We start from the raw sequence: 14,760 nt of genomic DNA, 5'->3' as shown, positions 1-14,760 counted from the left end.
TACAGTATTAATTTGAAAGAGACATACGATGTGATGAAAGACGTTCTTGAAAAAATAAATTATAAAAAACATAGCTGGAACATATGCGGTGATTTGAATGTTATAGCTATTTTGTTAGGCGCGCAGTTAGGCAACAGTTATATGTGTTTTCTTAGCAAACGGGACTGCCGAGCTAGGGATAAACATTATGTTACCAAAGAGTGGAAGAAACGAGACAACTTTACTCCAGGTGAGAATATTATTCACGAGTTCTTAGTTGAACCCAAAAAAATATTTTTACCCCCTCTCCATATCAAGGTAGGACTATTGAAAAATTCAGTAAAAGCAATGAAGAAGGATAGTCCCAGATTTTTTTACATCAGCCAGAAATTTCCGAATGTAAGTAAAGAAAATTAATAAGAATTAGTAAGAAAATTAATAAGAATTAGTAAGAAAATTAATGGAATATTTGTAGGTCCTCAAATAACAGAGTCGGTCAAAGATGATGTATTTAACTACTAGATGCTAAATAATGTAGAAAGTGCAGCTTTGGTTTCATTTAAAGACGTTTGCAAAAGGTTTCTCGGCAAACAAAAATCCGACAATTACCACGATATTGGTAATCAACATCTTACTTCATACACAGCTATAGGATGTAAAATGTCTTTGAAAATACATTTCCTCCATTTACATCAAAAGTTTTCCCCGGATAACCTCGGAGACGTAAGTGACGAACACGGTGAACGATTCCACCAAGACATTTCGGTGACAGAAAGCCTCTATAAACGGAAATAAAATACAAACCGCTATCCTATTACTGTTTGACATTAATTCGGGATGTGCCTGAGGCTATTTATAAAAGAAAAGCATCAGCGAAATCATTCTAACACAGGTATGGCCGTACAAAATTATAAATTTTACAGATTTTAACTATATTTTCCCTTAATTTTTTTTTTAAACGTAATTTATTTAACATTAAGAGCGATAGAAAAATTGTATTTAGAGATCTATAAGGTACGTAAAAAATAAATTCAAAAAATGGTATCGCAAGAAAAAACATTAAAAAAAGTTGTTTTTTTTTCTATCAGTGTAATCGATCAGAGTTGAACTAAATAAAAACAAAAAATCAATGAAAAAAATTAATATATGTGGAATAGACGTGGGAAAAAATCATTAATAATTCTGTCCTCCTCGTATATCAATAATTAAGATAATAAACAAACAAACAAATAAATAAATTTACTCCTCGATGAACCGTAACGTTAAACTACGTATAACTTTTATGTAGCGATAATTCATTCAATAAATTTACATATAATCAACGTAAGAAAATTATACAAACATAGATAGTGAATACACTGATAATAAAATACTTGTTAAGAAAAAAAAAGTGAAACCGATTCGACCTTGAACAGAGCAGTGAGCAAACAATTTTATATATATGCATACATTTTATAGCTAAATAAGTAAATATAGAATGAATTGCACAACTACAAAACAAACCGATAAATATGGTAATAATATTTAAAAAAAAGACAATCGATCATTAAAATTAACACAGGAATCCGAATTAATTTAAAACCACTTAAACAAAACTCTAAAATATACTTTATAAAAAATACCGCGGAACACTTTTGACGCTTTAAAAAAAGTAGGTTACCTACCGCTCAATATTTTTTCTATTTTTTTAATGAAGTACATTAAAACCATACCTCTTGTCAAGATTTACCGTAAATGAATATTGTTCCAGTAATTAAAGGGAAAACATTACACTAAAAGAACAAAAGAAACGGAATTTGTACGATATTCCGATAGAAATATATTGCTCAGCTGTATTTGTCAATAATGAACCCTGTAAGGTAATCATTTTGAGAACAATTATAACTGTCAGAAACTATAACTAAATTTATTTTTTTAAATATATGCGATAATAAACTACAATATTTACTATGTTAAAATAAATATAGGTTAACTTTATCAGGTTGTAGATTCTATAAGAAGGCGAAAATTAGAGAACATAGACGACATCAAAAAACGACAAATGTATGCCGCGCAAATACCAGGAATAGAAGAAGAATTTTATAAAATCAGTAAAATGGGAATAAATAAGCCTGAAAAAGTACAACCGGATAACAGAATTGTTTTTAAAGAGCCTCAAAAAATAACAATACAATTATTACTACAATTCTAATAACTTCATATACGGTTCTTATAGGTTATCTGCCCGCCACGTATTTTTCCGTTATAACGGGTTCAAATAATAAGTAGTAATCAATTTACACTTTAGCTACGTATTATTGTCATTATATTTTAAAATTAGTGAAACAATTATTACGATTTGATAATCGTTATCTCTATTGACAGCAGCGCTTATCGAGAGCAAGTTAAGTTAAGTTCCAATACCCACCGACAGGTTGGTCCAGTGGTGAACGCGTCTTCCCGATCAGCCGATTTGGAAGTCGACAGTTCCAGCATTCAAGTCCTAGTAAAGTCGGTTATTTTAAAACGGATTTCGATAACAGATCGTGGATACCGATGTTCTTTGGCGGTCGGGTTTCAATTAACCACACATCTCAAGAACGGTCGGACTGAGACTGTGCAAGATTACACTCGTACGTATCATCCTCTTAAGTATTATCTGAATGGTAATTACCGGAGGCTAAACAGGAAAAAGAAAGGATGCGTAAAATGAAAATCATTACTCTGAAGACAAACCTAATTCAGTAACGGCTGCTTACAGATTTAATGTAAATTACAGCCATAAAGCAGTGCTCCATTCCATGAGAGTTTATTATAATCAGTGGCGGCTCGTAACTAAAATTAGTGGCGGTGCTGCTCCAGAAAATTCGTTTCTGGGCCTTTACAAGTCCGCGGTTAAAGTTTTCTATAAAATACAAAATACAAATATAAAATAAAAATTAATCCCGTAGAATAGCTGGAAGGAGGATAATAATCTAATTCGGTTAACCGAATAAATAATAAAATGTCAATAGAGATAATATTTTTAATAACTTAATAAAATGTCCGCTTAAAAACACTTAGTCCAACGGTGCTTAATTTAAATTTCTATGTACGCAGAAACAAAAGCGTAATTAGTTTTTACTAAGTACTTTCTCTTTCGCCCTTCCAGACTGTTTTTGGGCAGATTTGGCAATCAAAGAGCCTTTGCTTTCCACCATCGTCTGATCGTTATTGAAAAAACAACTAAACCGCTTTCGTATTTCAACTAGAAACACGAACGAACAAGGAACGTTCCGTACACACGCGAAGTAAAAAAAAAAAACTACCTTCCACCAGCACGCCAGGGTCGGCACTACCGGAGCGACAGTGATCTCTCTTCCTCGCGTGCAGCTTCCTATGGGCGCATGCCCGCAACAGCCAAACACCATGCCGCTGGAACTGTGAAGCGCAAAGTTCCGTACAAAGTTTTTGTATATTTTTCATAAAGTGGAGGATGGCTACTGACATTAACCTTAAGGATTACATATTGCTGAAGTATAAAGAAAGAATTAAAGAAAAAAGGACTCGTTATACAGAGTTATCGTAAAAGAATGGTGCGGTTTTAGTAATTCATACGAAGATTGTAGGAAATTTCTAGATGTTATATCGATATCCCCGAAAGCCTCCGACCCAAACGTTTGTTTATTAGCGGTTGTAACCGCAACGTCAATTCTTGTATTGTTGTTGTCGCGGTGAGTTTAGCCAGTTACTATGTTCTCGGATAAATGTTTTATTGATGGCCGAATTAAAATCCGTAATTTTAGTTCGACGTGCGTTTCGACGTGAATTCGGAAGAGATCCGCCGCACAAAAATAACATAACGCGTCGGTTCAAACGATTCGAAGAAACCGGATCGGTGAAGAAACAGAAATCAACCGGCAGACCGAGTGTACCGGACGAAACGGTTGAACTAATTAGACGATCGGCGATTAGAAGTCCTGGGAAGTCCATCCCCCGTCGAAGCGTCGAATTAGGTATTCCAAAATCGACAGTTCACAAAGTTTTACGTAAAAAACTGAAATTACACGCTTATAAAATCCATATGCTGCAGGAATTGAAACCCGATGACGGTGTAAAACGTTACGATTTCGCTGTTGAAATGTCGGGCAGAATAAGTGAAAACGAATCGTTTTTAGACGATATAATTTTTACAGACGAAGCTACATTTCACGTGAACGGATGCGTTAACAGACACGATTCACGAATACGGGGCTCTGAAAATCCACACGCAGTTATCGAGAAACAACGCGATTCGCCTAAAGTTAATGTTTGGTGCGGTGCGATGAAAAATCGTATAACAGGGCCTTTCTTCTTCGCTGAAAAAACGATTAATGGAGTCGCGTATCTGGACGTGTTAACCGATTATCGCTTTCCTCAGCCGGATGAACTCGAAAACATTCATCGACTTCGTTTCCAACAAGACGGTGCTCCCCCGCACTTCAATGCATCGGTCACGGACGCTTTGAACGAAACATTTGGATATCTACGGATAGGCCGGCAAGGACCCGTACTTTGGCCTCCAAGGAGTCCAGACCTGACACCTTGCGATTTTTTCTTGCGGGGATACATCAAAAGCGTTGTTTATACGCAAAAACTTCGCGACCTAAACCGCTTAAAAAACAGGACTAATGAAGCGATGACAACCGTTAACGAAGAAATGTTAACTTATGTTTGCAGAGAAGTCGAGTATCGTTTTGACATTTGTCGAGCGACTAAGTACGCGCATATTGAAATTTATTAATTATGTAAAAAAAATGTTTGAGACGACAAATTTGAAAAATAAAAACAATAAACTGTAAGTAATTCTGTTTTAATTTAAACCGTGTTCAAAACCGCACCATTATTTTACGATAACCCTGTATTAAATGTGATCGATCACATCAAGTGGAAACACGGAGAGCTGCAGTTCCACAGTACATATACGCGAACCCACCGGGTTGGTCTGGTGGTGAACGCGTCTTCCCAAATCAGCTGATTTGGAAGTCGAGAGTTCCAGCGTTCTAGTAAAGCAAGATATTTTTACACGGATTTGAATATTCTGTGGTGGGTTGGGTTTCAATTAACCACACATCTCAGGAACGGTCGAACTGAGAATGTGCAAGACTACACTTCGTTCACAGTCATACATATCATCCTCAATCATCCTCTGAAGTATTATCTAAACGGTAGTTACCGGAGGCTAAACAGGAAAAAGAAAGTACCTATACGCAAGCAGTCACTGATTATAATATAATAAATTAATATTTAAAAAACTAGAAATATAAATATAAAATAATAATTAACTTTAATTAATAACAAATATACATACATCAAAATTGCTCTTATCCAGGAAATCGACGATACACGCATCATCTTGGGTTTCGTCTTGCGACAATAAATTTTGATTATTCCAGAAATCGCTGCTACCACTGCGCGTCCTTTTTAATTTTTCCCTCAAAACTTTCGTATCGCTTGCATCATCGACGTCGTCACAAATATCACCGTTTGTAAAGAACACCGAATCTATTTCGTTATTTGTATTAATAATACCGACGCCACCTTGATCGACGTAATCATAATCGCATCCGGTTCCTGTTAATCTATCAACACCGTTATTATTACAAGACGGTGATAGTACTTCAACGATTGAAACGTCCTTCTCATCACCGACATTAATAAACTTATCACCATCACAAGGCGATACGGTTTTCGTATCTGTTGAATTTATATCGACGTACGACACATATTTATTATTATTATTATTATTATTATTAGTATTATCTGATAAATCATCACAAGTATTATCGTTTAAATATTGCTGCTTATTAATCTCGCATGTTTGTGAAAACAAACCACCGTCGTCCACAGTGTTGCCGATATTATCATCATCGCAATCGCCTAAAAATTCACCTTCGTTATTGCTACTGATCGTGACGATGGTACCGCAACCGTTACTCTTTATACTGCCGTTACTAAGTTTATCGCTGATAATGTTCACAGCACAACTATTTTCGTTGTCATTGTTATCACCCATCATTTCTCATTTATTAAAAGGTATTTTTTCTATTTATCTACAACAACAAAAATTTGTAACTATAATAATAAATATATTTACATCGACAAAGATTAGTTAGTAACATCTTTAATTCCTCCTATACGATATGCAATAATAATTAACGACATGATCTCTGCGCCTCTTTCTTCGTAGTCTTGCATCCCTACCGATTCTTGTTATACACCTTGACCAGGCAGCTTACTATTGATTTTTAAAAACATATATCTTTTATGTGTTATTACTTTATTAATCGATTTACATCTAAAAAGGAAGCGGGTTATTTGCAAAGGATAAACAAAAAAAAACTACTCGATCAATAGCGATGGAATTTTACCCGTGTTTCTTGGCATAAATGTGTAGGTTTTTAGATATATTTCATCTCGAAAAAAAATAATATATATATTTCTTAAAAGAATTGATTTAAAAAAAATCCCTTTCGGCATACCGGAAGGCGGAGGTAGATTTCACCGGTGCAAAGTAGGGGATAAAAAAGATTTCCACCTTAAAGTTAAGAAAAACTTCAAATTTACTCGATACGACAACGGTTGCGAGTTTAGCGTACGACAAGCCCCGTATTCTTAAAATTCCAGCAACATTTCGGTCATCCCTTCCCGTAAGGTCTGGTCGTATCAAAAATTCTTTCAGACAAAAGTATAAGGTACTGTTTAGAGGATTAACGACCGCTTTAAACCGATTCGATGCTGTGCCTATTAAGGAAGGTATGATTATTTTTTGTCTTCGAAACCCCATTTTTTCGACCCGCTGGGCCGACGGTTGGTGTTATCAAAAATGTTTATTTAGATAAGTTTTAGGCCCTTATCAAAAAAAAATAGGAATTTTAAACGAATTCGATATTTTACTTAATAAGAAAGTTACAGCGACATTTCGTTTTTTTTTCGAAAAAGCCCCCGTTTCTAGCCCCGTGGTCCGATTTTGGCCGTTAACGAAATCGACTGAGATTTTGGGACGAGGTATGTTTAAGGAACAATGTGAAAGTGATTGGCGCAAAATTACGGCAGTTATCGTGTACACAAGAAAGTGAAACATATGTATAAACTTGTCTACATAAATAAGCCGACGGTGATTTTGGGGTCTGGGAGATGTGAAACGGGAAGATATGTCGAAATTTACAGTCGAATCGTAGTATCCATTACAATAGGTAGCTTTCTTATGAAATTTACCTAAAAAATAAAATTAAAAAAGTAGTGGAGATGCCGGTTGAAGAACAAACTTTAACAAATTGAATTATTAAACCGAGTCTCTATCGTCGTGTGAGGTGGGTTTCAATTGAATTGTCGAATCAATCAAACGAATAATATTACAAATAATAAGAGTTAAATTTTCATTAAATAAAAGAATATTAGATAAACAAAAAATTCTGTTTAACAACAACGGACTTCACCGTGGGGACTGCGTATGAGGCTAGAGTGGTGATATGCCAGCACCGCACGGGAGGCTAGACCGATCATCACCATCAACCGGTAACAAACGGGGTGCCCCTGGGTTGCTGTTTTGGGAGGTGCAACGAGTATCTCTGCAAACGATAGTTGGATTTTCACAATTCAAACGGGGTATTTGCTAGAAGGTCGAAGGCTAACCTTTGCACGCGTCAGGTGTACTCTCAGATCTAACATCACGGTTATTCAGAATGTCATCTAAAAATGGAAAATTATTTATAAAAAGGTGTACATAATTAATAATCCGTTACGGAGCACTTCCTATTCGATTCGCTAGATTCTCACGTTCCTATCTTACAGCGAGCCGCTCCCAAAATATTTTTCAGTAGATATATTTTCAATAGAGGTCGTAATGAAAGGTGAAGATAAAATATCACGAGCAAAGCCTCAAAAGATTCTGGAGGCTGGGGTTGAAGCGTGGCGACGTGTAGGGCCAAGGGAGGTAGCCTTATTGCCTAGGGTGTTCTGGCTCCACTGGCAAGTGTAGTGGGGTCGGGGCTCCCCGATGATGGCATCAAGGACCCTCAGGTGTGTGAGGAACGCGTGGGGGTAGCGGTACGCGGAAGGCGTGCCGGCTACATGTAGGTTAGGGACGGGTAGGGTAGCCCCATTGAAGAGGGGGGAGTTAGCTGCCAAATGAAATGGTTGGCTCACCCCGAAAAGGCTTTGGGGACCCCGGCGGGAGATCCTCCGCAAGGAGGCAGTTAGGGTGGGCAGAGACTGCTGCCACGGCACTGCAAGGCGACCATGCTATGTCTTAACAGGCGGAGGCTGGTTGCCTTGGGGTGCTTAACAAGTTCACGAGCGATTCATAATCTACGGCAAGCAAAATCAACTGAAGATAAATCGATGAAAATTTCTTACAGTATAACTGCCTACTAAGAAAGAATTTTTCGAAATTCCGAGTTTAAAGGGTAAAATGGAAACAATGGAATTTACAATTTTTTTTTATTTCTCGGTAACAAATTAAGATATCAGCTTCATTTTTTGTGTGTAATCTTTATGGGAGTATCTAAAGAGATTTCTAAATTTTTGAAACTCCGAGTTTCAAGAATTAAAATGGATTTTAATTTTTTTTTTTTTTAAACCCCTGCTATTTCTTTAATTGCTCGGTAACAAATAAAGAAAATCAACCTAGCTTTTGGCGAGTATAATCTTCATGTGCGTAAAACAATTTCTAGATTTTTGAAATTCACCCGCCGGATTGTTCTAGCGGTGAACGCGTCTTCGCAAATCGGCTTATTCCGAAGTCGAAAGTTCTAACGTTCAAATTACTTTTATACGGATTTGAATAAGAGATCCTGAATACCGGGGTTTTCTTTGGCGGTCGGGTTTCAATTAACCCCGCATCTCAGAACCGGTTGACCTTTGACTGTACAAGACTACGCTTCACTTACATTCGTACATATCCTCATTCATCCTCTGACGTAATACCTGAACGGTGATTCCCGGAAGCTACACAGGTGAAAAAAAAATTAAAATAATTTTGAACGATTGTAAATTTTCTCGATCCCGACTATACTAAACGAGACATTCGGTAGATTATACTCTTCAGATAAATATTTAAAAACCATTTTTGGGGTTTTTTAAGGGGTACAGAGGTACACGGCGCTGCGGAACAACCGACACAGCCACTGCCTCCGTTAGTGTACCTGTAACCGGCTACCTGCCTCGGTTGCTCGACTAAAAAACGTAAAATAAAAAGACTGACCGCTACGGGAAACGCAAGTAACTATATTGCGCGAAAGAAGCTGCGACGGGGAGCTAGTAAAATACGTATTATTAATCTTCAATTCTATCCCTGTTATACACGAATACACACGATGATTTGAAGAAAACAAATACGGTAGATGCCGCTTTCGTTGACCAATGAAAGATGAAATTTTAGTTACACGTGAAATTGTGTATTAAATAAAATTACGCGTGAAAAGTATAAACTACAAAAAAGAAAAAAAAATTACAAATAATCACGAAAATTATTCAAAATAGATAATAAATTGATAACCGACTCGGAAACTGTTCACAAAACAAAAAAAAACATCAAGTCGGATGTAAATTTCAATTTATTACACCTAAAGAATATATAATTTTTCCGTTTCGTTACAAAAAAAAGTACTTCTGCAAGTATTTTTTAAGAATGTTTCCCCGTAATAATTGTAAGTCAACTAAACCATTCATGGTAACGGCAAAAAAAAAAAACATACATTCCGTACCACGATTACTAAGGGATAGGAGTGAAGTGGTTTCCAATTTCCTTCTTTAGCACACGGTATCCATTACAATACCGAGGTGATATCCAACTCGACAAGCAACACTACAGAGGCTATACAATAAACATTTTTTACGAAACTCTCAACAGAAAGTCGCTTTTTCTGAGAGTAATAATGTTCATCGTACACCTAGTACCCTGTGGTGAACAGTACGAATTTACAAAAAAAAAAAAATTAATTAAGGAGGTTGACAATTTGACTGGCATGATTTTTTTTTAACGCATAATCGCCTTACTTTCCATCAAATTGATCGATTACATAATGAACCATTCACTGTTTATCTGGTAATTAAGTTTTGTTTTTTCGAATACCTTTATAATCACTACTATACCGCAATGACAGCCGCTAATATTCAAGGCATTTATCGCTTGAAATTTTAAGATTAGTTAGAGATATTTGGAGTACTAAGATAACAATTAATTTATCAAAAGTTCAGCCCGACTCCGATACACGTAAAAATAAATAAATCGATATTTAAATCGCGATAATAATTATTAAGCGTGAAGCCGATGATTTTCTTACTGCCTGGTACCCGGTGTAATATAGTAATGAATTATTATTAGAATATTCAGCTTAGCGGAATAATTTTTGTCGGTAAAAAGATACTCGAGTAAAGAAATACTCGAGCAAATTTCATCGTATACGAAACGGATAGATTACAGTAGTAAATGACCCGACAAAAACTAAATATAAAAAATAAGCCTACAAGTCTTTATTTATTGACCTATAACCAAAACTAGACGAAACATGTTACGATAACGAACCGACAACACAAAAATTCCATTAACGAAAAACATGAACACACCTAACAACTAAAAGAAAAACTTTAAACGCTTTAAAAACAATCTATCTGCCAGAAGAATAATATTCACTATTTTCTTCGGTACAACTCGACTAGACTATTATTTATTTATAAAACACCAAAGAAATGGAAAATTTGGCTAAGACATTGATGAAATTAGGGCCAGTTCCTTTCAAAGATAAAGTATAGTTACAATTTAAAAAAAATCTGAAACAATATTTCATACATTTCTACTGTACAACGAAGAATAAAAAACCTTATCGAAAGTATGTTTATTTTATCGACATATTAAAGAAGAATAGCTAATCGATTACGCAAGCTACCAAGATTCACTTATCTGGAATTTCAATTCTTTCTATCATACATCAGAATGGCCTTGAGACCATTTTCAAAGAATGTGACCAACTGATGTTTTTGCAGGGTTTTTTTTTACTCCCCTATCATTTACTAAGCGGTGAAAAATATATTACATATCAAATAAAGCTGTTCGTTTGTAAATTTAACCTTCATAATAAAAAAAACATGACATAATACCACGGTCCTGAAACGTGTAACTAAACTTATCCGATGATTTATATAGGGCAAACAGGACGAAGCTTCAAACAAATCTATTTCTTAATAATCACACAAATGTAAACCCGTAATAATATCGAGTTTACATCTATTAATCGCCGTACGGATTAGCCTAGAAAAAAAATCATAAATCCACCGTCACATAAAAACAAAAAACTTGATATTTTATACACCTATCTGGATCATTTCCCGTCTTTAAAGGCTTTTAGTCTTTTGGGTTTGGGTTTTATTTAATCTTTTAGGTTTTTAGTAAAAAAAAATCTAATACGCTTTTCAACCGCATAAAAGGTACATTCAGAACACTCCACAGCGTTATTCTTTGAAAAACTGACGATGCCGATTTGTTTTTGAAATCGCCACATTATTTAAAGCACAAATTTGTATTAATTCGTGGAATGCGATCGACTATATAGAAATTTTACAACAGATCTTATCGTTTTTAAAAAGTCTATAAATAGTAATCGTTTATCTGTAATCAATTTTATCGACAAATTCACAAAAGCAAAGATCGATTAAAGACCTGTCATCATAAGTTCGAAAACATAAGACACGTTTGCGTAATTTTTTACGGGTTAAAACCTTTATATAAAGGCTTTTAGCCTCTTTGATTACGGATTTTAGCTTATAGCATTATTACTTTCTACAGAGATCGGCCAAACGGTGCAAAATTGACCGATTGAGCTCAAACAAATTAATCTAAAACGCCAAAAGTAGATATGGACACAAACTGGAATGGGGTCCAGAACCGTACAAACATAAAAAGAAAAAACTACCGGCTAATACCGTAACGAAAAACCAGCGATACCGGTCACTAAAGATAATCACAAGAACGACTTAGTTTTATCTCGTTCAGCTTATAGTAAAAAAAGAATAATTCCACACCGCTTTCGCAATCGATCATTATCGACAGAACTGTCAGAAAATAATTTCAAATAAAAATCAACCGGCCAAAAAAAAATTAACCGATTCCTTTATTGTAGAAAAAGTACGACATTGCATATAACATTTTACAAGTATTTATTACTATTCACAGCTCGTTACATATCGCATCATCTTGTAATTATGAAATACAAACGCTACTGAAGGAAATATTTAAATTTAAACACATACCTACTAAAATATTGAGCAAACAGTATATGAAAGATAAAAAACTATTACATTAGTAATGGGAGGATTTAGAAAACGATCAAAGCTTCCTAAAGTATCCAGTGACGCAACTGCAAACAGAACTCATGTTACTCGTAAACTAACGGATATACAGAATAAAGAAAAATATATATCGGGCAAAAAATTACACAATGATGACGTATGCGATAAAAGAGAAATTTTATTATCTTTTAGGAATAAGGATTTTATTAGAAAAGGGCCTCTATATATAGAAATTCTAATCAAGCGATTTTAGAGTACACAATACCAAGAAAAAAAGGTTACTTCATAAAAAAAAAAACTTCAAAACATAAGAATATAGTGGTTTTGAAATAATACAAAGTTTTGTCGCTTTATCCACCCATCAGATGAGTGGATAAAGTGACAAATGAAGAGGTGTTGCGGCAAATAGATGAAGAATGAAGCGTTTGGAGAAATATAGTTAAAAGAAGAGACAGACTTATAGGCCACATACTAAGGCATCCCGGAATAGTCGCTTTAATATTGGAAGGACAGGTAGAAGGAAAAAATTATGTAGGCAGGCCGCGTTTGGAATACGTAAAACAAATTGTTAGGGATGTAGGATGTAGAGGGTATACTGAAATGAAACGACTAGCACTAGATTGGGAATCTTGGAGAGCTGCATAAAACCGGTCAAAGGACTGAAGACAAAAAAAAACAAAAAATAAACGAACTTTTACCAAATGCAATAGAATAAAATACAAGTGAGGGTAAACCATTATTTGTAGAGAGAACTGGTTTGACCTCTGCAGCAAATTGTGTAGACATAAAACATTTTTCATAAAATCAACCGATTTAAAAAACTGCTAATACAATTAAAAATATCAAAAATAAAAAAGCAGTGTGAAGAATAGGGTTTAGATCTTGTGAGTTATACGACCGCTACTATAAATATATAAAATAAAATATAAATGGACTAATTTAAGAATAAATTAACTTTGCTCGTGTTATAATTATAAATATAATCTAACCAACTTAACCTACGGTCGCTTCGCTCGCTAACCTTTGACTAGCGAATGAAGCGAGCGTAGGTTAAGTTTTATCATTTATATATTTATAGTCATGTAACCCATGAGACCCGACGGTTTAGCGTGTTGGTCCAACACACACGCGTGCCCACACACACACACACACAGACACTAAAGTTGATAACAAATATATATATATTTTTTTTAATCTACATGTTACTCCTCAGGACGTATCCCAGTTAAAGCTGATTTCTATAACTTAAATCGATTTTAATAAAACTACTTTCTAATAAATTAGGTATTAAAAAGAAAAAATAACGCTCAAATAACAAAAATTATTCGGAAGATTTTCTTCAAAATTGGGAAAAATTATATGAAATCACTCCCGCATTTAAAAATTAATTACGCATCATATTATGAAATAAAAATACCAAAAGAATAACTAAATTGTTTTAAGAAAAATTTACGTAAATTCTCTCGATTAAATATCGCAAGGCCGAGTTAGCAAAAACTCATTAATACTGATGATGTATTTGAAATATCTTCGAACAGAAATGCGAGTATAACCTACGAAATCGTCAGCTAATACAAAAATACCATAGACAAGTGTTATTAGATAAAACTGCTCGATACGGCAAACATAACCATTTTGTTTAACGAATTAAAGATACTACAACGTACTGTGAATTATTATTTTTACTTAATAAAACAACGAAATTAAAATTAAAAGAAAAAATATATTCCACGAAACTAATCAACAATAAGACACCTTCACCAAACTACTAAGAAAAATGACGGTTTTGAATGCGAACGTAATTAAATTAAATAACGATAAAACAAGTAACGAATTCCACACTTAAATAAACAAACAAACGATTAAACAAAACAGACGCACAAATAAAAAAACAAAACTGCAAAAAAAATTACAAAAAAATCATAGATATATTGAAGTAAGAAAACGCTAAACGATAACCGTTCGAATAAGTACCGTAATAATAAAGATAATCGCACAGGATACAGTAACACGCAGTTGAACTTAACAAACATGTATCTCGTCTATAACTGAAACGTGAACGATTACAACTAGTTGAAGAATGCTCGACGTATTCGAGAGGGCACACAAACACACACGCCGTTTGCGACCGCAACAACAACGACTGTGCGTGTGACGGGACGGGGATAGGATAGGATGGCTCACGTGGAATCTCGACTATTACATTAATAATGACGTCATACATCCAGCTATGTAATCCAGCAACATAGCGACGCCTCCTATCTTATACCTTACCCCTACTCGCTTGCCCCCACTACCCAGGCTTCTTTTAAGATGCGAATACATTATTTTGACGGGGAGCTTTATTTCCCCACCAAAAAATTAATTCGTTCGAACTACCGTAAAAAAAAATCGTTTGAGGAAACGGCTCCCGTTACGTAAAATTACACACAACGTTAAGAACATTACTGAAGTTTTCATTACGATAACAAGATTACACGATTAATCGAACGAGTG

At 34.9% G+C, this 14,760-nt stretch overlaps 1 protein-coding gene across 6 annotated transcripts in view; it reads right to left on the bottom strand.

Annotated features, from left to right (window-relative positions):
- LOC142333946 (leucine-rich repeat flightless-interacting protein 2-like) overlaps positions 1 to 14,760 on the bottom strand; it is a 164,237-nt gene that overhangs the window by 57,280 nt on the left and 92,197 nt on the right. The window contains exons 1-2 of one of the 6 annotated variants that reach the window (XM_075381575.1): positions 14,239 to 14,393; positions 5,288 to 6,029 (exon numbers count right to left, since the gene is read on the bottom strand). The exons of 4 other annotated variants lie outside the window; for them this stretch is intronic. In XM_075381575.1, the coding sequence (XP_075237690.1) occupies positions 5,288 to 5,995 (708 nt within the window). In that variant the 5' untranslated portion in view covers positions 5,996 to 6,029; positions 14,239 to 14,393. Of the gene's footprint in view, positions 1 to 5,287; positions 6,030 to 14,177; positions 14,394 to 14,760 lie in introns of those variants that run through there. One more of the 6 variants, XM_075381576.1, reaches the window with a different exon arrangement.

Source organism: Lycorma delicatula, chromosome 13 (genome assembly GCF_047948215.1).
Source record: "Lycorma delicatula isolate Av1 chromosome 13, ASM4794821v1, whole genome shotgun sequence".
Taxonomy (NCBI): domain Eukaryota; kingdom Metazoa; phylum Arthropoda; class Insecta; order Hemiptera; family Fulgoridae; genus Lycorma; species Lycorma delicatula.
Note: the sequence above shows the minus strand (reverse complement) of the source record. Positions and strands in the feature narration are given on the sequence as shown.